Source organism: Panthera pardus, unplaced genomic scaffold, assembly GCF_024362965.1.
Source record: "Panthera pardus isolate Hobbes unplaced genomic scaffold, ASM2436296v1 HiC_scaffold_8, whole genome shotgun sequence".
Classification (NCBI taxonomy): Eukaryota; Metazoa; Chordata; class Mammalia; order Carnivora; family Felidae; genus Panthera; species Panthera pardus.
In genome coordinates this window covers 94,426,419-94,452,438 of record NW_026527013.1, presented here as the reverse complement: position 1 = coordinate 94,452,438, position 26,020 = coordinate 94,426,419, and the positions used below count along the sequence as shown (strand labels likewise).

The window sequence follows — 26,020 nt, the reverse complement described above, 5'->3', positions numbered from 1 at the left end:
ATTTCCAGAAGTTACCCAAATAGTAGTGGGCAGGGAAAGACCTGAGTCCATTCTTGTGGAAGAAGTTGAATTTACATCAAGTATGATCAGGGTACAGTACTGAAAGTCCTCCTAAGTCCTATAAACAAGCTATGTAAAATGGCTTGATACTTTAGTATCATTTTGTCAGAACCTCTCCATGCAAGGTCAAAACTAATGCACATAGGGGTGCCTGGGTGGCTAGTCAGTTAGGCATCCGACTTCAGCTCAGGTCATGATCTTGAGGTTCCCAAGTTTGAGCCCTGCATCAGGCTCTGCGCTGAGAGCTCAGAGTTTGGAGCCTGCTTCGAATTCTGTGTCTCCCTCTCTCTTTGACCCTCCCCTGCTCATGCTCTGTCTCTCTCTCTCTCAAAAATAAACAAAAATATTTAAAACAACAACAACAAAAAACTAATGCATATGAAAAAGGGAAATTTACAGTCCAAAAAACTAATATATAGAAAAATTCTCTTAAGAATTTGGCCTACTGGGGCACCCAAGTGGCTCAGTCAGTTAAGCATCCAACTCCTGGTTTCTTTTTTTCTTTTTTTTTTTTAATATGGAGTTTATTGTCAATTTGGTTTCCATACAACACCCAGTGCTCATCCCAACAGGTGCCCTCCTCAATGCCCATCACCCACCCTCCCCTCCCTCCAACCCCCCATCAACCCACAGTTTATTCTGTTTTTAAGAGTCTCTGATGGTTTGGCTCTCTCCCTCTCTAACTTTTTTTTTCCTTTCCCCTCTTCACATGGTCTTCTGTTAAGTTTCTCAGGATCCACATAAGAGTGAAAACATATGGTACCTTTCTCTGTACGACTTATTTCACTTAGCATAACACTCTCCAGTTCCATCTATGATGCTACAAATGGCCAGATTTCATTCTTTCTCATTGCCAAGTAGTATTCCACTGTGTATATAAACCAGTTTCTTTATCTGTTCATCAGTTGATGGACATTTAGGCTCTTTCCATAATTTGGTTATTGTTGAAAGTGCTGCTATAAACATTGGGGTACAAGTGCCCCTATGCATCACCACTCCTGTATCTCTTACGTAAATTCCTAGCAGTGCTATTGCTGGGTCATAGGGTAGATCTAGTTTTAATTTTTTGAGGAACCTCCACACTGTTTTCCAGAGTGGCTGCACCAGTTTGCATTCCCACCAACAGTGCAAGAAGGTTCCCGTTTCTCCACATCCTCTCCAGCATCTATAGTCTCCTGATTTGTTCATTTTAGCCACTCTGACTGGCGTGAGGTGGTATCAGTGGGGTTTTGATTTGTATTTTCCTGATGAAGAGCGACGTTGAGCATCTTTTCATGTGCCTGTTGGCCATCCGGATGTCTTCTTTAGACAAGTGTCTATTCATGTCTTCTGCTCATTTCTTCACTGGATTATTTGCTTTTTTGTGGGTGTGGAGTTCGGTGAGTTCTTTATCGATTTTGGATACTAGCCCTTTTTCTGATATGTCATTTGCAAATATATCTTCCCATTCCATCGGTTGCCTTTTAGTTTTGTTGATTGTTTCTTTTGCTGTGGAGAAGCTTTTTATCTTGATGAGGTTCCAACAGTTCATTTTTGCTTTTAATTCCCTTGCCTTTGGAGATGTGTTAAGTAAGAAATTGCTGCAGCTGAGGTCACAGAGGCTTTTTCCTGCTTTCTCCTCTAGGGTTTTGATGGTTTCCTGTCTCACATTCAGGTCCTTCATCCATTTTGAATTTACCTTTGTGAATGGTGTAAGAAAGTGGTCTAGTTTCATTCTTCTGCATGTTGCTGTCCAGCTCTCCCAGCACCATTTGTTAAAGAGACTGTCTTTTTTCCATTGGATTCTTTCCTTCTTTGTCAAAGATTAGTTGGCCATACATTTGTGGGTCCAATTCTGGAGTCTCTATTCTATTCCATTGGTCTATGTGTCTGTTTTTGTGCCAATACCATGCTGTCTTGATGATTACAGCTTTGTAGTAGAGGCTAAAGTCTGGGATTGTGATGCCTCCCTCTTTGGTCTTCTTCAAAATTACTTTGGCTACTTGGGGTCTTTTGTGGTTCCATACAAATTTTAGGATTGTTTGTTGTAGCTTCGAGAAGAATGCTGGTGCAATTTTGATTGGGATTGCATTGAATGTGTAGATAGCTTTGGGTAGTATTGACATTTTAACAATATTTATTCTTCCAATCCATGAGCACGGAATGTTTTTCCATTTCTTTGTATCTTCTTTAATTTCCTTCATAAGTTTTCTATAGTTTTCAGCATACAGATCTTTTACATCTTTGGTTAGGTTTATTCCTAGGTATTTTATGCTTCTTGGTGTAATTGTGAATGGGATCAGTTTCTTTATTTGTCTTTCTGTTGCTTCATTATTAGTGTATAAGAATGCAAATGATTTCTGTACATTAATTTTGTATCCTGTGACTTTGCTGAATTCATGTATCAGTTCTAGCAGACTTTTGGTGGAGTTTATCAGGTTTTCCATGTATAATATCACGTCATCTGCAAAAAGTGAAAGCTTGACTTCATCTTTGCCAATTTTGATGACTTTGACTTCCTTTTGTTGTCAACTCCTGGTTTCAGCTCAGGTCATGATCTTGTGGTTCATGGGTTTGAGCCCTACACTGCACTCTGAGCTGACAATGTGGGAGTCTACTTGGGATGCTCTCTCTCTCCCTCTCTCCTATTTGTGCTCTCTCTCTCAAAATAAATACATTAAAAAAAAAAAATTGATGGAGGAGCTAAGATGGCCGAACAGCATGGAAGTTTTTTGTGTGTCTCGCATCCATGAAATACAGCCAGACCAACACTAAACCATCCTACACACATAGAAAACTAATTGGAGAATTAACACAACAATCTGCACCACCTGAACCACAGAAATCAGCAGGTACGTGGCGCGGAGAGGTGAATGTTGGGAGAGAAAAGCCAGCAGCGGGCAGGTAGCTGCTTTTGCAGGTGGAGAGAGGACAGAGACTGCAGGGGGGAGGGGGGAGGGAGGAGAATACGGGAAAAACACCCCTCCCCAAAAGCAGCTGGAGAGAAAGTGGAAAATTGGAAACAGCCACAGAGACTAAACTAAAAATGGAGAAAGGAGAAAGGAGAGGGTTTAAATTCCATTAAGACTGCAAACAAGGGGAGCACAAAGTCTCCAACTCCGCAGCTCGATACCTGATGGTGCTCTGGTGGGAAGGGCGAATCCCCAGGAACAGAGTGGGGTCCGGGAAGTTCTTGGGCCACATGGGGAAAAGCAGTTCCACTGGTGGAAGGACATTTGGTGGAGACTGTTGAAGCCACCTGGTCCCAACAGACCCCAGAAAACGGGGGCGCTGGTGCTGGAACAAGGTCATTAAGGGTGAAGCCTGGTGCCAGATGTGTGTTGTAATTTTCCATAACCCCTGAGGTGCTGCTGCTACACTATCTCGCAATCTTTTTCTGTGGTGGGCTGGTACCTGGCTGCAGTCTCAGGGCACCGGCACAGCAGGGTCCCGCAAGTGCTCCTGGGTGCAGCTGGCATTCGGCCATTGCTCTGTGAGACCCTCCCACAGAGGGGTGGAACAGGTCAAGGCTCAGTCCTTCAGAAGTAAGGGGCCAGGGAAAACAGCCACATCTGAGACAAAACTTGGAAGAGAGGTACTGCCTGGGGCTTGGTCACGGACAGTGAAGAAGCAGAGAGTGAACGAAAGCTGAAGACAGAGGATGGGTGCATGATTGCTGATCGGGGAGGACAGAGTTCTGATACTAGAGACAGGGTAGCTGGGTGACGCCATTTTCACCGCTCCCACGCATGCACATATGCACCTACGAACTCCACAACACTCCACCCCAGTAGGCTAGCAACGCCATCTAGTGGAGAATGGAGCCGTTACGCTGAGCCCCGCCCAACTGGGCCAACCTTGCTCTTCAAGAACACAAGTCTCACAGCCTACTTAGTTTATAGACTATAAAGCACTTCATAGTCTGACTTCTACGGGAAAACAAAGTAATTTCAGTCCTATTTCAATCTGTTAGAAGGTCCATTTATTCATCTTTTTTTCTTTTTCATTTCTTTTTCTTGAATACAGAAAGAAAAAATTCATTTTTATTTTCAATTTTTATTGAAAATATTTTCCTTTAAATTTTTACTATTTTTTTGTGTAAATTTTTTCATATTCTATTTTACTTCCATCATTTTATTTTACTCTACTTCAGTGTATTCACTTTTTCAAAATTTCAAATGATTTCCTTTTTTTCTTCTTTTCTCCTTTTCGTTTCTTTTCTTTTTCTTGAATGCAGAAAGAGAAAAACTTCATTTTTATTCAATATTTATTAAAAATTTTTAAAAATTTTTTACTATATTTTTTGCTTTTATGTAAATTTTTCAAATTCTATTTCACTTCCATCATTTTAGTCTACTACAGTGTATTCACTTTTTAAAATTTTCAAATGACTTTTTTCTTTTCTCTTTTTTGTTTTTCATTTCTTTTCTTTTTCTTGAATACAGAAAGAGAAAAAATTCATTTTTATTTTTAATTTTTATGAAAAATATTTTTCTTTAATTTTTTTCTACTATATTTTTTACTTTTGTGTAATTTTTTCAAATTCTATTTTACTCCCATCATCTCATTTTAGTCTACTTCAGTGTATTCATTTTTTCAAATTCTCAAACGATTTCCTTCCCCCCCTTTTTTTCTCTAATCTGTCAAACCACTTTCAACACCCAGACCAAAACACACCTAGGATCTAGCATCATATTAGATTTTGTGTGTGTGTGTATGTGTGATTAATTTTTTAATTTTAACATTTTTTTAATTTTAATTTTTTTAATTTTAATTTTTCTACCTCATTAATTCCTTTTCTCCCTTCAAAATGACAAAACGAAGGAATTCATCCCAAAAGAAAGAGCACGAATAAACGACAGCCAGGGATTTAACTAACACAGATACAAGCAAGATGTCTGAACCATAATTTAGAATCACGATAATTAGAATACTAGCTAGAGTCAAAAGTAGATTATAATCCCTTTCTGCAGAGATAAAACAAGTAAAAGCTAGTCAGAATGAAGTTAAAAATGCTATAACTGAGCTGCAATCACGGACAGATGCCACAGTGGCAAGGATGGATGAGGCAGAACAGAAATCAGTGATACAGAGGACAAACTTATAGAGAATAATGAAGCAGAAAAAAAGAGAGAGATTAAGGTAAAAGAGCACGATTTAAGAATTAGAGAGATCGGTGACTCATTAAAAAGGAACAACATCAGAATCATAGGGGCCCCAGAAGAGGAAGAGAGAGAAATAGGGGAAGAAGGGTTATGTGAACCAATCATAGCGGAAAACTTTCCTAACCTGGGGAAAAACACAAACATCAAAATCCAGGCAGCACAGAGGACCCCCATTAGATTCAACAAAAACTGACCATCAGCAAGGCATATCATAGTCAAATTCACAAAATACTCAGGCAAGGAAAGAATCATGAGAGCAGCAACGGGAAAAAAGTCCCTAACCTACAAGGGAAGACAGATCAGGTTTGCAGCAGACCTATCCACAGAAACTTGGCAGGCCAGAAAGGAGTGGCAGGATATATTCAATGTGCTGAATCAGAAAAATATGCAGCCAAGAATTCTTTACCCAGCAAGGCTGTCATTCAAAATAGAAAGAGAGATAAAAAGTTTCCCAGACAAACAAAAATTAAAGGAGTTTGTGACCACTAAACCAGCCCTGCAAGAAATTTTAAGGGGGACTCTCTGAGGGGAGAAAAGATGGGGAAAAAATATACATATACATAGGTATATGTATATGTATATGTATATGTATATGTATATGTAAATACCAAAAGCAACAAAGATTAGAAAAGACCAGAGAACACCACCAGACACTCCAACTCTACAAGCACCATACTGGCAATAAATTCATATCTTTCAGTACTTACTCTAAACGTCATTGGACTCGATGCTCTAATCAAAAGACATAGGGTAACAGAATGGATAAGAAAACAAGACCCATCTATATGCTGTTTGCAAGAGACCCACTTTAGACCTAAAAATACCTTCAGATTGAAAATAAGGGGATGGAGAACCATCTATAATGCTAATGGTCAACAAAAGAAAGCCGGAATAGCCATACTTATATCAGACAATCTAGACTTTAAAATAAAGACTGTATCAAGAGATGTGGAAGGGCATTATATCATAATCAAGGGGTCTATCTGCCTAGAAGACCTAACAATTGTAAACATTTATGTGCCAAATGTGAAAGCACCTAGATATATGAATCAATTAATCACAAACATAAAGACATTCATCGATAGTAATACCATAATAGTAGGAGAGACTTCAACACGCCACCCACAGCAATGGACAGATCATCTAATAAAAAAATCAACAAGGAAACCATGGCTTTGAATGACACACTGGACCAGATGGACTTAACAGATATATTCAGAACATTTCACCCTAAAGCAGCACAATATACATTCTTCTCCAGTGCACATGGAACATTCTCCGGAATAGACCATATATACTGGGACACAAATCAGCCCTAAGTAAGTACAAAAAGATCGAGATCATACGATGCATATTTTCAGACCACAATGCTACGAAAGTCAAAATCAACCACAAGAAAAAATTTGGAAAGGTAACAAATACTTGGAGGCTGAAGAACATCCTACTAAAGAATGAATGGGCTAACCAACAAGTTAAAGAGGAAATTAAAAAGTATATGGAAGTCAATGAAAATGATAACGCCACAACCCAAAACCTCTGGGACACAGCAAAGGTGGTCATAAGAGGAGAGTATATAGCAATCCAGGCCTTCCTAAAGAAGGAAGAAAGAGCTCAGATACACAACCTAACCTTACGCCTTAAGGAGCTGGAAAAGGAACAGAAAATAAAACCCCAAACCAGCAAAAGACAGGAAATAAAGATTAGAGCAGAAATTAATGCTACCAAAACCAAAAAAAACAGTAGAACAGATCAATGAAACCAGAGGCTGGTTCTTTGAAAGAATTAACAAAATTGATAAACCAGTAGCCAGTTTGATCAAAAAGAAAAAGAAAAGGACCCAAATAAATAAAATCAAGAATGGAAGAGGAGAGATCACAATTAACACAGCAGAAATAAATAAATAATAAGAGAATATTATGAGCAACTATATGCCAATGAAATGGGCAATCTGGAAGACATGGACAAATTCCTACAAACATATACACTACAAAAACTGAAACAGGAAGAAACAGAAAATTTGAACAGACCCATAACCAGTAAAGAAATCGAATTAGTAATCAAAAATCTGCCAAAAAACAAGAGTCCAGGGCCAGATGGCTTTCCAGGGGAATTCTAGCAAACATTTAAGGAAGAGTTAACACCTATTCTCTTGAAGGTGTTCCAAAAATAGAAATGGAAGGAAAACTTCCAAACTCTTTCTGTGAGGCCAGCATTACCTTGATTCCAAAACCAGACAGAGACCCCACTGAAAAGAACTATAGACCAATTTCTCTGATGAACATGGATGCAAAAATCCTCAACAAGATATTAGCCAACTGGATCCAACAATACGGTTAAAAAAATTATTCACCATGACCAAGTGGGATTTATACCTGGGATGCGGGGGCTGATTCAATATCTGCAAAACAATTAACGTGATTCATCACATCAATAAAAGAAAGGACAAGAACCATATGATCCTCTCAATAGATGCAAAGAAAGCATTTGACAAAATACAGCATCCTTTCTTGATAAAAACCCTCAAGAAAGTAGGGATAGAAGGAGCATACCTTGAGATCATGAAAACCATGTATGAATGACCCAATGCTAATATCCTCAACGGTGAAAAACTGAGAGCTTGCCCCCTAAGGTCAGGAACAAGACAGGGATGTCCACTCTCGCCACTGTAATTCAACATAGTATTAGAAGTCTTAGCCTCTGCAATGAGACAACACAAAGAAATAAAAGGCATCCAAATCAGCCAGGAGGAGGTCAAACTTTCACTCTTCGCAGATGACATGATACTCTATATGGAAAACCCAAAAGATTCCACCAAATAAGTGCTAGAATTGATTCATGAATTCAGCAAAGTTGCAGGATATAAAATCAATGCACAGAAATCAGTTGCATTCCTATACACCAATAATGAAACGACAGAGAAATCAAGGAATAGATCCTATTTATAGTTGCACAAAAATCCATAAGATACCTAGGAATAAATCTAACCAAAGAGGTGAAAAATCTATACACTGAAAACTATAGAAAGCTTATGAAAGAAATTGAAGAAGACATAAAAAAATGGAATAAGATTCCATGCTCCTGGATAGGAAGAACAAATGTTGTTAAAATGTGGATACTACCCAAAGCAATCTACATATTTAATGCAATCCCTAATAAAATAACACCAGCATTCTTCACAGAGCTAGAACAAACAATCCTAAAATTTGTATGGAACCAGAAAAGACCCTGAATAGCCAAAGCAATCTTGAAAAAGAAAACCAAAGCAGGAGGCATCAACAATCCCAGACTTCAAGCTACACTACAATACTGTAATCATCAAGACAGTATGGTACTGGCCCAAGAACAGACACTCAGATCAATCAAACAGAATAGAGAACCCGGAAATGGACCCACAAACATATGGCCAACTAATCTTTGACAAAGCAGCAAAGAATATCCAATGGAATAAAGACAGTCTCACAGAGCTAGAACAAACAATCCTAAAATTTGTATGGAACCAGAAAAGACCCTGAATAGCCAAAGCAATCTTGAAAAAGAAAACCAAAGCAGGAGGCATCAACAATCCCAGACTTCAAGCTACACTACAATACTGTAATCATCAAGACAGTATGGTACTGGCCCAAGAACAGACACTCAGATCAATCAAACAGAATAGAGAACCCGGAAATGGACCCACAAACATATGGCCAACTAATCTTTGACAAAGCAGCAAAGAATATCCAATGGAATAAAGACAGTCTCTTCAGCAAGTCGTGCTGGGAAAACTGGACAGCGACATGCAGAAGAATGAACCTGGACCACTTTCTTACACCAGACACAAAAATAAACTCAAAATGGATGAAAGACCTAAATGTAAGACAGGAAGCCATCAAAATCCTTGAGGAGAAAGCAGGCAAAAACCTCTCTGATCTTGGCCGCAGCAACTTCTTACTCAACACGTCTCTGGAGGCAAGAGAAACAAAAGCAAAAATGAACTACTGGGACCTCATCAAATATAAAAAGCTTTTGCACAGCAAAGGAAACAATCAGCAAAACCAAAAGGCAACCGACAGAATGGGAGAAGATATTTGCAAATGACATATCAGATAAAGGGTTAGTATCAAAAATCTATAAAGAACTTATCAAACTCAATACCCAAAAAACAAATAATCCAGTGAAGAAATGGGCCAAAGACATAAGTAGACACTTCTGCAAAGAAGATATCCAGATGACTAACCAACACATGAAAAAATGCTCAACATCACTCATCATCAGGGAAATAGAAATCAAAACCACAATGAGATACCACCTTACACCTGTCAGAACGGCTAACATTAACAATTCAGACAACAACAGATGTTGGCGAGGATGCGGAGAAAGAGGACCTCTTTTGCATTGTTGGTGGGAATGCAAGCTGGTGCAGCCACTCTGGAAAACAGTATGGAGTTTCTTCAAAAAATTAAAAATAGAACTACCCTAGGACCCAGCAATTTCACTACTAGGTATTTATTCAAGGGATATAGGTATGCTGTTTTGAAGGGACACATGAACCCCCATGTTTACAGCAGCACTATCAAGAACAGCCAAAGTATGGATAGAGCCCAAATGTCCATCGATCAATGAATGGATAAAGAAGATGTGGTATATATATACAATGGAGTGTTACTCGGCAATCAAAAAGAATGAAATCTTGCCATTTGCAACTATGTGGATGGAACTGGATGGTATTATGCTACGTGAAATTAGTCAGAGAAAGACAAAAATCCTATGACTTCACTCATATGAGGACTTTAAGAGACAAAACAGATGAACATAAGGGAAGGGAAACAAAAATAATATAAAAACAGGGAGGGGGACAAAACAGAAGAGACTCATAAATATGGAGAACAAACTGAGGGTTACAGGAGGGATTGTGGGAGGGGGGATTGGCTAAATGGGTAAGGGGCATTAAGGAATCTACTCCTGAAATCATTGTTGCACTATATGCTAACTAATTTGGATATAAATTTTAAAAAATAAAAAATAAAACAAGATAAAAAAATTTAAAAAACCACAAGAATTGGCTTACTAATCGCCAAGGGTATAGTAAATGGTACTCTGCTATGATTTTCAGATGGTGTCTGTGTGAACACATGAATAAGAATTTGTACCCATTGTAAATTGAAAAAGTGTGATATTTAATTAGATGGTTAGACTGGGATAATTTTATAATGAAAGAAAACTTCCCCAAATAGTAATTTATTCAAAGGGGAAAAATATTACCAACATAACTGGCATGTTAGAGTTAATGAATAGCACTGCTGATATAGAGTATTGACTTTCACATATTTTGGCCTTAAAGGACATTTTACACTCTTAAAAAGTATAGAGGACCCCCGATAATCTTTTGTTTATATGCATTATAGCCTTTGATATTTACCATATTTCATATTTGATATTAAAATTGATAATTTAAAATATTAATTTATTAATTCATTAAAAACAGATTACATGTTAACATGAAATTTTTTTTAATAAAAATAACTATACTTTCCGAACAGAAAAGTGAGGGGATGGCACTACTTTACAATAATGCAGATTTTTAAAAAATGTCTAGCTGATTATAAAACAGTTGGATTCTCATAACTGCTTCTGCATTTAATCTGTCCTATGATATGTTGTTTTGGTTGAAGCAACTGAAGAAAACATGGGCTCTCACAGATACACAGTTGGAAAAGAAAAAAAAGTATTTTAATAGCCCCTTCAGATAATCTTAGATATATACTCTTTTATACTACAACAAAACTCAACAAGTGGTAATTTCTTAAGGGTCAGTTGCATTGGGAAATCTGAAATGGTATCAATGAATTCTTTGTATTCTGTTATTTTAAAATCTGCTGGTTTATTTCATACTTCCAGTGAATATTTTTTCCATGTAATGACTTTCTAAAATCATGCATTGGTAATTTGGAAAATACTGATGCAATGAGTTATATAGATTTTTCAAACAATGACCTACTTCCCAATGCAATATAAAAACATCACATTTGTGTAATCACCACCTACCTCACTTGAGAAGTGTTTGGGAAATTGTCAAACTCACAGGAGTATATAAAGTTGTCTATAGTTTCCCCAAATTCTAATTTTCTATTGAAAGCTTTAATTTTATCACTGACAGCAAATGCTGCCAGTGGTTTTCTTTGGGTGACAGACTCACTTTTTTTTCATTTTTGAGAAGATGTCTGCCAGGAAAAAAAAAAAACACAGCTAGGAAACCTTGCAACTCAAACACCTGCAACAGAGCTTTTCCTTGAGATAGTCACAGTAATTAGATATACAAATATGACTTATATAAACTTCCCAGTTAGTCACACAGAATATTAAGAAGACGTTTACTCAAAGGGAGAGGTTTACAAAAATTAATAATTTTTAGGTCTTCATAAAGAACATTATTAAGCAAATCTGCCTCTGGAAAACAATTATGTAGTGGTAACAACAACAACGACAACAAAATTTCACACCGTGATTCATGCTGAGGAGCCAGGAGTTTTACTTACCATTGCTTTTGCACCACTACTGAAAATGTCAACACGGTGCAAAAGGCAAAGGACACCTTAGCTTTATTATGAAAATAATTTTGACCCCCATGGAGCCCCTGGGGATTCCCCCGAGTCTACAGTCCACACGTTGAGAACTGCTGATACAGAGGACAGTTATGAGGATGCCATTTCTTTTCTTCGGAACTAAGGGACCTTATAGGAGGGGAACCCACACATCTGAAGGTGAAACTTTTAACAATGAGATCACTCAATCTAAAAGAAAACATTCAACAAAGGGGATGACAAAGATAAGAACGTCAGTATCATACTATTTCAGTTGATGGAGAGAAGATTCATTGAGAAGAATGTAAAACAGTGGAGATTGTACAAAGTCTGTGAAAGCAGAGCCCACTGTGGAAGGCCAAGTTGAGGGCAGGGAATGGAGAAGAGGGTGGGAAATGAGACCAGGCACACAGAAATACCACCATGCACCCCTGGGTCTGCACGGCCTGACATCTCTGGCTTGCCCATCTTGAGAGGGAAGGGCATCTGAGTTGAAAAGCTAGTCTGAACACTGGGAAATCCACTTGTAGACGACCAGTCTCAATTCTCTTCTTAAAATAATTCTTTGACAGTGCTTTCTCTCAAAGTAGTTGATTTATTCATTTTTTCTAACACATCTGTCAGTTATTAACAAATTGAGTTACTGTGGCAGAATAAAAAAATCTTAACTTTAGGTGAACCATTTCAAATAGTATTTCATTTTTTTTTCCCCCAAAGGCCAGCTTCTGGACCACACAATGAAACTCCCAAATGAGGGGATGAGTGGATTCACAGTGATGTTTAAATTTTTACATTTGACAAAACTAATGCAGTATATCTTGACAGCTATATTCAGTAGCTTAATGCTAAGCTTTTTATGCTGAATACAGAACAGAATGAATTTTCCACCAGTGTTTTGACTAGGAGGTTTTAAGATTCCTAGTCACTTAAGACAGCAGTCTGAGGCTGCTTGATAAAAACAAGCACTGGCTATTTCATAACTGCCTCATAAAAGGTCTCAGTATTTAAGAGAAAAGAGAAACTCAGGGCAGAAACATTTTGAAAATATATATTTTAACCAAAATCTGGATGCTAAGCAAACATCCTTTAGTAAACACCCAGAAAGAGTTGCAGCTGTGGTATTTGTGACTTAAAATAACAAGATGAAGATCTCCAAGTAAAAGATAAATGATATCGTAAAAGTTTCTTATCAAAAGAAAATACATTTTCTGATGGAATTTATGTAGAGGGATGCTTTACACTGAAGTCCATTTAATACACTGTAGAAATACTGGAACCTTTAAATTTGGAGTTCAGTTTGAATACATGCTAGGCATTATTCTTTTCTGTTTTGCTACTACATTCTCTTTTTACAAACTACAGATTAATTTTTCCTGTAAGGACACCTTTTTGGGTTTAGTTTTGTCTGTGACTACGACTACTGTAAGTTGTTGGCTTTATGGCAGAATATCAAATTCTAGATGAACTGACAAGTAGGCAGTAATGAAATAGGAGAGCTGCCCCTTTAAAAAAATTACAACTTTAACATTATGCCAAAATGTGATACAGTCCTATTCTAAAATATATATACATATTTTCATATGGATTAGATCTACATGTCCCAAAGGGCAAATGCTCTCTTCTACAAATGAGATGGCAGGAGAATCGAGAGCCCTGGTTTGATTTGTGCAGCCTAGCAAACCACTGAAGATAAACACCAGCCCTGTTATAATTCAGTATGCAACTGAGCTAGTCTTCCACACCAGCCGAGGGAAAAAAAAATCCTTCTTCTTTTCTCAAGTTGCCCATTTCTATCCGTTTCTGTCGAATTGCCACAATTGCCCAGATAAAACATTTGAGAGTATGTCAGCTTTAATTAATGTAACATGACCTGATCATTTCCACAGTTAAGAATAAAGAAGTTTGCATTCTTTAAATCCAAACCTCAACCTGGAGATTATGCTAAGTTGCTTCATTCATAGTCCATACTTCTCTGCTCATGTCAGGAGGACAGCATTTGTCCCCTCTAGTGATAAACAAATTATACATGAAATCAATTCCACTTCACAATCATTTTCCCTATTGGGTATTATCTTTCCTTCTCTGCTCCCTCCAGTTAAGCCCACATCCTGTAACTTGCTAATGAGCTGGGGGCTTTCTGTTCCAGGTGGCACCCCCTGCCTCGAAGTCATGACATTTCCCATTTCGAATGCTGCTGGCATTTTTCGACAGCTCCTGCTAACTAGCCTTTTTGACCTGCACTAAGAGGAACTCATCTGATCGAATCCTCTAACCTGCCAATCATTCCAGCAAATGATCTTCACAGTCACTCCCAAGGCAGGAATGGGGAAGAAAAAAAAAAAAAAAGGAAATGCGAACGAGGAGAATGAGGGAGTAGGCAAGCGGTTGCCTCTGCCTCTGCAGCTACCTAATGAGAATACTTTAAGTCTCTGAGGCAGCTGAAACACTGAAAAACTGGTGGGAAAATTAGGACACAACTGAATGCCTGGCTCTGTAATTACTGATTTCTTTCCATCCTGAGATCATTTTGAGAGCAACACCTCTGAGATGTGCCAGTTTCTAGAGAACACAAGAACACCCAACCTTACGTAGAGAAGATAGATTTATTTCTCCTGCCACTATCAATATGCAATTCTCATAATCCCACTCTGCCAAACAGCATCCTTTGCAGAATTAATTATGTGCTATAAGCTTGTTAAGTGTGCATTTATTTGTAAACTAGGGATGATTATCATGTTTGCCACAATGAAGAAAGGACTTCTTTTTTTTCCCAGGCATATTTTAGATGTTGCCACCATTTAGGGGTGTTGATTTTTACATATTTACATGAAAACAAACAGGTATGGTGGAGGCTGGCTTTGTGCTCAGGGAGGATTTAACACTGACAACATAGGACAATCTGGACATTCTTAATTAACGAAGATAAAATAATTTTTTCCTTCCAGATTTTTCTTGCCTGTGCACAATCAGTTTATTCAGTCGGTTCCCAGCCCACAGAATAACCCAATTACATTAGGAAGAAAGAGCCAGTACATGACTCTTTGACAGTGGATCACAACTCTAGATATCTCAGTATGAAGTAGATTTGTTGACCAACGAATGATACAATATAATTATGTGTTATCATTACACCATTGTATGTAATAATGTAAAATAAATACTGTACATGATTTAATTGCACGTGATAATCACACATCTTTCCTCATTTATAGTAATTAGGCCAATAGCCCCATTTACAGTAATTATTATATGTAATTGAGGGCATTTTACTAATTGCATTGAAAATGATAATCCAGAGCAATTAAACATCCAAGGGCACTATACATAATGCAAACTACATTAAAAGAATGGTGATAATTTAAAGGAAAAAAATTCACCTAATATGGAAGTTAATAGTACAGTAATGGATTCCACGCGTGGCATACATGGCGATATCTATTAAGAGGTAAATTTCTGTCAATTTCTGCAACTTTGGTATTGTTTTTGTACTAGAACTTGCATATTATGTCCTTAGGTAGAAAAATAATCCTTTGAATAATCTATGATGTTATCCTAACAACTCTAGGACTGTTGAAAAATTATTCTACTTGGCTGTGTGAGAGTATAGTGTGAGTGTGTGTGTGTGTGTGTGTGTGTGCGCGCGTGTGCATGCCATGGTAAACATCTCTCCTAAATTCCAAAAGAGACTCAGTAAATTATTCATTTGCACAACCAATTTGATGTTCTTAAAAGCTTTATTCATGGAAGCATCTCAGAGTATTGCAAACATTTTGTTAAATATACTTGTAATAATTAAGCTAAAATGTTTAACTTTGTTAGACTTGAAATACATTCGGGTTGCAGTTTTCATTACATTTGCTCTCTCTCTGGAATTTTAATGTGTTTAAGGACCTGAATCCCTGGCTTTTGTCCCAGGGTCTATCCCTCCCTGATCCCACTCCCTGTTTCTACCCAGACAAAGCTTCCATGTGAGGAATATCTCAGGAGGAGTGATGAGCATCTGTGGGACAATGGGAATAGTTTCGAGCTTCTTTTTGCCTTCCCTTCTCGACATTGTCATTTAGACATTGTCCTCCATGCATTCAAATGTCATCCTAGACCATCAGCCCACTTCAACTCAAACAGCCTCCTTTTATGCTCAGACACTTCTTAGAGCATCCGCAGACCACAAAGACTGTCTAGTGGGACTCAGCTGCTATCCTGGTATTAATAATACAATACAGTGCACTTAGGGCACAGATGATTCCCTCTGTATCCCAAATTCATAAGAATCAACATTAAATGAAAGCGAAAAATAGAGCACCTGAACTGATTATAACTACTTGTTATATGTGACTGCTAACTTCGTAATAGTTTGGCCAAGCATTCTAACAGATATCTTGCTTACTAGCCACACCACATCTCATGCCCATTACTTATAAGAAAGCTTCATTCACATTATGCTGCTGGCTAAATAGTCCCTCAGAAATTAATTTGGGTTTTCAAAAGACAGAAGATGCAAGTTGCAGTGCCTTCCCCCACCGTCACTCCACATTTTGAAAGCTCATCTGACCTGGATAATTGAATCACAAAAATATAGCTAATTTTTGAGCATGGACTGATGAACCAATTTGTGGAACATCACACCAGTTTCTTCCTCTTTTACCCATTTTGCTTTTCAAAATTCTCAGAGAAAGAAAAAAGAAGAGCAAGGGCAAATTTTAATTTTTAATTAAAAAAATGTCACTCTGAATTCTGCTTTTTAAGAAAAGCACACTGAAATAGTTAAAGGTACTGGAGCATCATGTGAGTAAAAACAATGGTTTAGAAAAACAATGTGTATGTACACGTGTGTCTATATGTGTGTGTCTGAGAGACAGAGACAGGAAGGGATGGAGGGAGAGAAAATGAATATGATAAAGCGAATGTAGTAAAATGCAAACATTTGGGGAAAGTAGGTGAAGGGTATCAGGAATTCTATGTACTGCTCTTGTACCTTTTCTAGAAGTCCGAAATTATGTCAATATAAAAAATACTTTCAAAAATTCACCTTGGATGAAGCATGATATATTTAACTTTATTTTCATTCTGCTTTGTGACAAACCCAGGACATAATTAAGCAGATTAGACAGTAAAGGCCTTCAAGTCCTTTGCTAATCCATTCATAGGGTTGGTAGTGGTAATGCAGTCTATAGATCAGAGGTGACCCAAGGAAAGGGAGGGGTGGAGAGGCAGAGAAGGAAGGGAGAGGAGAGAAGGACAGCGTCCATAGGCCCCTATTCTGCATCAGAGTTTAGAGCAGATAAGAGACTCTCCAGGATGGAGGGAAGCTAAGGAAAGGGGGTCGGGGGTGCTTGGGGAAACCACCAAACATTTCAGCCTCTTCTCAATCTGGTGTTCATAACATGCATTATGCATTTGTGGTTTGAAGTACTGTTGATTTCCCGATAAGATGTAGTTTTTCATCTGCAGCAATGTAGGGGTAATGACAAAAACCAGGATTCTTTCAGATAAAACCTGTGAGGGACAGGAATGTTTGTTTCCTCCTCTGCCTGTTATTTCCACAACTATTGTCAACTGCATGAAATAACAGAGATAATAAAACTGTAGTTGTTTGATAGGAAAAAAAAAAATCTGTAGGGTCATGCAGAAAATAAGTTCTTGCAGAAAAAGACCCAGAAAACTTCCTGTTGCTGAAGGAAAGCTATAACCAATACTTGAATTTCTTACACTGTTGTAAGTATTAATGAGTATTATCTCCTTTTGGGTCTGTAGTTGAGAAAATGCAACATCGCTTAGAAAGAACTTTCGATAAAAATATCACACAATGAGGATGTTGTTACACCATCAAAATTAGAATGTCCCTCTGTCCTTGTTTTTTTCCTTGGTAGCATACAGTCCAGGGAGGGTGCCTCCTGGCTATAGTCCATGCTTTGTAGAAGCTTCCGAGACTTCTAAACCCAGAGCCATCCTCTGAGCGGTTCCTTAAGAAGAGGTTGGCCCAGTTCACAGCTCAGCAGACTGGATCAGGGCTCAGTGCTGGGCCTACAGCAATCTACAGTCAGCCAACAGCTTATGGAGTGACTGATACAACAGCCTTGCTCAAAGCATACTTTTCACGATGATGCTAACGCCAATCAGAGCTGCTTGTGAGGAAGATTTGAATCTGAGTAAAAGAGCTCAGTGATAGACTGCCCCAGAAATAGAGACAAAGGGAAACAACAGAAGCAGCATTCATGAATAAGCAGAAACAAGTCGGCAGGAGCCGTGAGATGAAGAGAAGATGAAAATGTTAGTTGAGAAAGTGAGCTGCCATCGTGTCACAGCACAGAGGACAGGAGCAGTTACCAGAGCTGAGTGGTGGTTAAGACGGCCAGCGAAGTGAAGCTCTTATTGGATTCTGATGGACGCTCAGTCTTTGTGAGGCTGTCTGTGCAGCTGCTTAGACTGGTGGCCTTGTTCTTCTACCTTCCTGAAGCAACCTCAACAAAGACCACTGCTAACTGAAGAAACCTGACCATGTCTCCTTCCCCTGGAAGATCCCAACACCCACTTTTTCGTGGTCTCTCCTGATCCCGTGGCATGGCTCTCTCCAATCATCTGTCTCTGACCCTCTCACCCTGCCGCCTGTCTTCTCACTTGAAGGTATCCATTCCTCAGACGTTTCAAGCTTTCCTTAAATGGCTATAATCTAGAACTGAAGCATATTTTTACTGATTGAATTTAGTTTAATTTTCCTGACCCCTTTTTTGGAAGTCAGGTAGGGGAAATGCTTGTCACCAGAGCTGTCTGATACAGGGCGCTGTGATGCTGGAAGGATTCTTTATCTGCCCTGTCCAGTAAAGTGGCCACTGGTCATGTGTGGCTAATGAGTACCTGAAACATGGTTCTGCTATTGAGGAAACAAAATTATAATTTAATTTTAATTAATTAAAAATTAAATGTAAATAACCACACATGGCTTAATGGTTACTTTGTTCGTCTTCCCTCAGAAGAATAAGGAAGGGAAAGGAAGGGAAGGGATGGATTTTTCTAGTCTGTCCTTATAGTCCTGATCCAAATAAGTTGATTATTCTACTTCATAAATATATAATTCTTGAATATTTACTGAAGATGTCATAATATGTGGTTAAAGGGCTACCTGTATTAACATCCTTTGGGATTCCTCAAAGTGCCCATTCATGGACTCTGGGAACCTGTATTTTAAAAAGCTCCTCAGGGTGTGAGAACACCTGCTCTACTGAATGTTCAGTTAGTGATGCCAGAGGGTCTTAAGCACAAATGCATTATATTCTGTCTGGAGTTTATTTTCTTTAAAAATCTTTATCTTATTTAATTAAAATTCTGAAGCAATTTATGCATTCTACTCTGTTTACCTGGCAGCCTACTTTTAGGAAATTACTGCTTGATGACTGAGTCAACACATTTTTTTCATTGTCACATAATATTTTATGTTGATTAGGAAAGAAAATATGCTATAAGGCAAGAAGGTCACCAAAATATGTATGAGGCTAACTTCTTGCACTTGAACCAAATATAATATTTTGATGTACTAGACTGATATTTGTATATTTATTATGGATTCAATAGGGTCTGAACACCAACTGATTCACTGAAAAGAGATGTTCCTTAATGAGCACATAGCATTTCAGAAAAAAAAAAAAAATCTGCCTGAAAGATTAGAGGCCATTCTTATCCCTGTATTCAGCAAAAGGAGTAGACAGACTGACCAGGCACTTCCTGTCTCAAATAATTTGTAATTTTGATTTAGTTTTTAAGATTTTATTTTTTACAGTAATCTCTATACCCAATGTGGGGCCCGAACTTAAAACCCTGAGATCAAGAGTTGCATCCTCCACCAAATGAGCCAGCCGGGACGTCCCATTCCTGTTTCAATTTAGAATGACTGGAAAATTAAGCTCAGCATCAGGGAGTGTCTGGTACTGCTATGTGCAAATATAAGTGATGCAAATGAATGTGATACTCAATATAGCTTCTGGTCTTTTCACTGAGGGAAATTTCAATGCACAGTCTCTCAGACTTTAGGATGGTCTTTACCCTTCAATACTGATAAAAAGAGTGGGGACAACCTATAAAATCATTAGTCTAAATATCTTTAGAGGATAACAAAATGTAGGAAGCACAGTATTTTGATCATCCACTGGCACCTATCCCATTTTAAACTTAGGTGCGTGTAGTTTTCTTTTCATTTCATTTGGTTACAAGACTCTGAAACCAAAATTACTTTTTGCTGCAAAGAAAAATGCTTCTCATTAGCTTTTCCACTAAGGCCACTTTATGCAAATCCAGTATTATTAACTAAATAATTGAAATGGCCTTCGTATGCAAGTTTAGAGACAGTTTGGCATTGAGGTAGAGGAGGAAAATTAGGACTTAAAACACTCCCTTCTACTCAGTCCTTCAAACATTTGAAAGAAGTGATGCAATGCATTTTCCACACTGACTCTGTGCAACCCCCTGAAGAGAGGTGGCTGAAATGCTAGATTACAGTTTTAGCCTCACTGGGCCCTCAACTTCTTTCCCACCCCTCGTCTTCCCAATCTCTCTGGGGTTTACAAAGAACCGGGACATTTGAGGAAGATTTAACATGCCACAGCTTGCTCTAAACAGTTAATTAATTCATCAACAACAAAATCAAAATCTAGGGAATTACATGTTTTTCTGTATGAATACTCTTATTTATGGTAGACTTTTTATTCTGTCATGTCTACAATACAGACATTAATATTCAGCTATTGGTCAGAAAAACTTCCATTGCTCAGATGTATCAGGCCAATATACTGCATTATTTGCTCTCTAAGACAGCCTCATGTAGTAAAATTAAAAACCCACAAAGGTGAGAAATTAAAATGGTTTATTTTTCTGCTGACTGACAGAAAACTCTTAGAATCCAGCTTCTCTGTAGCTTTTTTTTAAAGTTTATTTATTTTGAGAGAGAGCTTGCATGTGAGCGAGGGAGGGGCAGAGAGAGAGAATTCCAAGCAGGCTCTGCACTGTCAGTGTAGAGCCCCAAGCAGGGCTCAAACTCAGGAACCATGAGATCGTGACTTGACCCAAAATCGAGTCAGATGCATAACCGACTGAGCCACCCAGGGGCCCCTCCCTGCAGCTTTTCAGAGAAAAGAAAACATAGGTGTTTCTTCAATATAATGTTGAATGAAGCCGAGGTATTTGGATTTGGAAGAAAGCAACAAAAAGAATAAATCTGAGCTTTGAAAGTTGATGTGAAATGGAGAAAACTCATAGAGAACATATTTGTATCATTATCAAATAATTCTAGAAGAAGCAGTTCCTATAACCTTAAATCTATTTTAAAAAGATATACTGCAAAGAAGATACATTTTTGTAAGGGCTTTCGAATACTAATGATTGCAGTTCTGAGCACCTCTTTAAAAGCCTCTTTCCAATTAGTAACTTTTGAGACCTTATGAGCAATGCTTCTGTCCAGTCAGCTTGATTTATTTTTGCCAGGAGAAGCTGACCTGGAAGACCTTCTAGCAGCTTTGACTGACTAGACTCAGGTCAGAGAGATCCTAAAAGAGCAGAGAAGAAAAGACACACAGCTCTGTGACCGAAGTTCAAACTTGCTGTATGGGAAGCAGCACCAATAAAGTTCACCTTTTGTTTTGTTTTACTGAACTGGCTACTGGATTTATAAAGCCAGGGGCCCTCATGATGGTAATACAGGTTAAATGCTTTGAAAAGCATGTGCTACAAACCTAATGAATTAAAACCGGTCTCAGAACCAGGAAGTAACTCAGCTTACTCTGTGTGACCAACTGAAATTCAGAATGGGAGTACAAACACCATTGAGGGAATGAAGTTGTGCTTCTAGGTAACTTTTTATCCAGTGGGGGGAAATAACCTGAAGAATGAAGAATCTTACTCTTATGTATGTAGTAGCAAGTCTATTAGTAACATTTTCTGACTGGCATTTATACACCTTGTTTTATCTGGGGATCTTTCACCCCCAACCATTCATAAATCACCACCCTACTCCCAAGAGGTCAAAATTTGCCCCCACATTGAATGTGTGCAAAAGCTGAGTCCCCAACATAGCTCAAGGTATTGGCAAATCACCCAGAAGACAACGCGGACAGTATAATTTGTTCTCTTTGCCATGCTGGCAATTGACCCTGTTAACATATTTCATGTTAAGAGGCAGAAGGAAGACAGACTCTTGCAATGCTGTCTATCTAGATCCTTCCATTCACCATAACATTTAATTATTGAACATCCACATGAGCAAGGAGCAAATATGGGATAGTAAATTAAAAAAAGCCCTCCCCACAAAAAAGTGTGTTCTCTATTTACTTCAGTTATGTTAAACAGAAAGATATATATATATATATAGGCATAAAATTAAAAAAAAAAACCCAGACATTTCCATCTGGTAATAAAGACACAGCCTTTTCAGAATTTGCTGTCTTATACTTGTTTCTGTGAAGCATGTGTGTCTGTAACAGGCCAGCATGCTAGAGATCGCCTTGTTTGGATTACGCTTTTTCTCTGCAGAATAGTAAAGGTCAAAGAATCGAATAGGAAAAAAGAAAAGCTTCATCATGATAAGGTCTGTACTAGGGGCCATGTAGGAATCAAAAGTGAGCTAAGTGGCCCACACAGCAGCTAAGCTAAACTAGGGAGCACACATCCTTTCCAAGGGAAGCAGCCATGATTCAGTTATACATATAAAATTTTGGCAGGAATGTGAGTGCAGTATTGCCAGAGTTGCTGATTTAAAAAAAATGCCAAGAATCCAGACTCTGTAAAATCTCTCCATTTTAAAATGAAAGCAACTAATTAAAAAAATTGTGTGGGCCAAATAAAGCAAGTCTGTGACTTAGAATATCGCTCAAGGTTAACCTTTTTCTAACCTCCACAAAGAATGTGTGAGTAGTTAAAATGATTTGCTTATAATTGAAATGGTTTGTTTATGACTGCATAAATAAAATACAATTTTGGCCAGGATCTAGTAGGTACCTAAATATATGACTAACTGTACTCTCCTTAGCAGAACCTGTGATCAATGCCATAATGAACATAAGAGATTCATAAGACATTTAGGGGAAAAAAATCAATCTGAAATATTTCATGTAAAAGATCTGTTCAATATCTATTCATTATTACTTTCCAGGAAAGTAGGTTATCTTACCTGTGCTCTCTTGAGAATGTTGTGCTCATCAGTGCTTGCTATTTGATAGACTTTTGCCATAACTATTGTTTTTCCCAAAGGCCCGCATGCTTTCTCCAGCTTCTGGCTGCAATCTTACGTTTGGGACGGTAAAAATAGAAGACACTGTGGACAGAATGAAAAGTTGCCATTTATATATTATGTTATAGATATGCTTACAAACTTTCATTTTGGAAAATGGAGACTGAGATGCAATTCTAGATGTCCTGCACAGGGAACATCGTGGTATGTGTTGGTCGCTGAAAAGTCAAGTGGTAACAGCCACAGACACATTTACACAGATTTATACACACATATGATATCACGATATCATGAAGTAATATTCATGCTCATATTTCTCCGATCTAGAAAAATTAACTTGGATTATAAACAACATATCTTGCCCTTTCTTTATGCCATTCTTTCGCTCATTCACTGGAGAAATATTTATTGAGCCCCACACTGTTCTAGGTATTTTGGAATCCTGTAGTGTATAAATCAGAATGAAAAGAAATCCCTGTTCTTACTGATTCCATTTCGGAGAGACAGATGATGAGCAACCAAACAAATATATAAGTGTTATGAAGAAAAATAAAGCATGGAAAAGAAACCAGAAATGCTGAGTGGAAGAAGGTCAGTGAAGGTTTTCTTGATAAGGTACATTTGAGCAGACACTCAAGGAGGTGAGAGAGCAAGCCATGCACGTATTTTGAGGATAAGCAAGCATAAACTATAGGAAGAGGAAACAACAGGAGAAGACACTAAGGAGAAAGGAAAGAAGCAGGCAAAACAGAAGGGTGCTGTAAAAATACAGGTGAAAGAACATGGTGAGTGATGTGGGGCAGGGTGATAGCAGTGAAGAAGGGAGGAATGGTGTGTGTGTGTGTGTGTGTGTGTGTGTGTGTGTGTGTGCGCGTGTGTGCGTGCATGTGTTTATTTTTTTTCTAGAGAGAGAACAGGGAAGGGGCAGAGAGAGAGAGAGAGAGAATCCCAAGCAGGCTCTGCACTGTCAGCACAGAGCCTGATGTGGGGCTTGAACTCATGAACTGTGAGATTATGACCTGAGACAAAATCAAGAGTCGGACGCTTAACTGACTGAGCCACCCAGGCATCCCCATCCCACCAACTTTTAAAAAATTTTATGTATGTATGTATGTATGTATTTGAGAGAGAGAGAGAGAGAGAGAGAGAGAGAGAGCAAGGGAGGGGCAGAGAGAAGGAATGGTGTGTTCTAGCACCAACATGGTCTGTGGAAGGATTGGGTTGGAGTGTGACAAAAGAGGAGCCATCAAGGACAACTTTCACCAGTTGGAAGAATGATGTTGCCATTTATTGACAAGGGGAAACATATGGGAGGAGCAGGTCTGGGGGAAAAGATCAGGAGTTCAATTTTGGTAGTATTCAATTTGAGATGCCTACTAGAGGGCCACATGTACATGTTGAGTAGTTGCTCGAATATGCAAGTCTGGAGCCAAGAAAGGTGGGACTGGAGATAGAAATCTGGAAGCTGTCAGTGTGTAGATGATACTTAAATCATGAGACCGAATGAGATCATGTAGGCTCTAGGGAGTGTATGCAGATAGAAAGATCTGAGGATTATGCTCCAGGGCACTCTAAAAGTGAGAGGTCTGGCAGATGAGAACTCCACAAAGAAGTCTGAAAAGGACAGTTTAGGGAGGCAAAAGGAAAGCCATGAAAGAGTCCTGTCCTGGAATCCAAGTGAAGGAAATGTTACTAGGAAGGGATAGTAGACAGTTGTGTTGAATTCTGTTGATGGACTGAGATGAGGGCTGGGAAAAGACCAGGACGGAGACTTTGAGAACATCAGTTCCAGAGTGTTGGGCACCAAAGCCTAGTTCAGAAGGATTCACAAGAGGGGCGCCTGGGTGGCTCAGTTGGTTAAAGTGCCCAACTCTTCATTTCAGCTCAGGTCATGATCTCACAGTTCATGAGAACGAGCCCCATGACAGACTCTTAGCTGACAGTGCAGAGCCTGCTTGGGATTTCTCTCTCCCTCTCTCTATCCCTCTTCTACCTACTCTCTCTCTCCCAAAATAAATAAACTTTAAAAAAAAAAAAGGATTCACAAGAGAATGGAAGTCTAGGAACTGGAAACAGGAAATACATTTGAACTGGGTATGTTTGTTTTATTTTTTTAATTTTTACTTATATTTATACATTTTTATTCCTATTTATTTACCTACTTTTAAGAAGACAGTGTGGAGCTACATTAATGGCATAATGTTGTTTTAGGATAATACATAGGAATGAGTAGGAAAACATATAAACCTTAGAGCTGGAAAGGTCCTTAGGGACCACTGGGTCTCTAAATAAGAAATCAGAAATCCACAGAGACCAAGGCATTTGCCCAAAGTTGCCCAGCTAGTTACCACGTGGAGCTGAAGCTAGAACCCAGGTGGTCTGATTCCCAGTTCAGTGCTCTTCTCGCTGCATCAATTTGTTGGCCTTCTTTTACTGCAGATCTGAGTTTTGTGAATTAGCAAATGAATGTAATAAAATCAAGGACTCTCTGCTATGAAGTGTATTTTGTTCATTTACTTTGACAAGGGTAGTTCAGCTTCAATAATTTATGTAACTTGATAGTATACACAGGAGAATGCCCTGTGGTGTATTTGGGAAAAGTAATGAATTTCTTCTAAATCAGCCCTCCGTTTACTTCCCTGCAATTAAATTTCTGTGAAGAAGTGGGGCAAGGCTGTTGGGGTTTCAGGACAGAGGGAGAATGACAGGGTGCCACCGAATTAGCCAGCTTTAACTACCAGATCCCCAGGTGTCACTATTCTTGCTCGATAAATTTATAATTCCCCCTTTGGTGGCACACTAACACATTACTTCTAAGTTCTGGTATTATGTAAACTGGTGAGATTTTTAAGCGACAGCACAAGAAAGAAAGATATTATATTGTTAAATGTTCTTCCAAAGCAAATAAGTGTCTGACATAAGCATACAACTTACTTTTTATATTAATCCATGGAACAACTGCATGTTTTGTGTAACCAAGATTCTATAACACTTGATACTCTTCTCGCAGAGTCTGATATAATAAAGTAGGCCAAGAAGGCTCT

General features: G+C 38.4%; 1 protein-coding gene across 7 annotated transcripts in view; it reads right to left on the bottom strand.

Moving 5' to 3' along the window:
• The window catches only part of CDK14 (cyclin dependent kinase 14), a 621,048-nt gene that overhangs the window by 81,147 nt on the left and 513,881 nt on the right, over positions 1 to 26,020 (bottom strand). For all 7 annotated transcript variants that reach the window (XR_008420630.1, XM_019443275.2, XM_053898331.1 and 4 more), the window contains one exon: positions 22,917 to 23,060. Coding sequence is in view for 6 of the 7 variants with exons in the window: in XM_019443275.2 (XP_019298820.1) it covers positions 22,945 to 23,060 (116 nt within the window). In the remaining variant the exon portion in view is untranslated. The remainder of the gene's footprint in view (positions 1 to 22,916; positions 23,061 to 26,020) is intronic.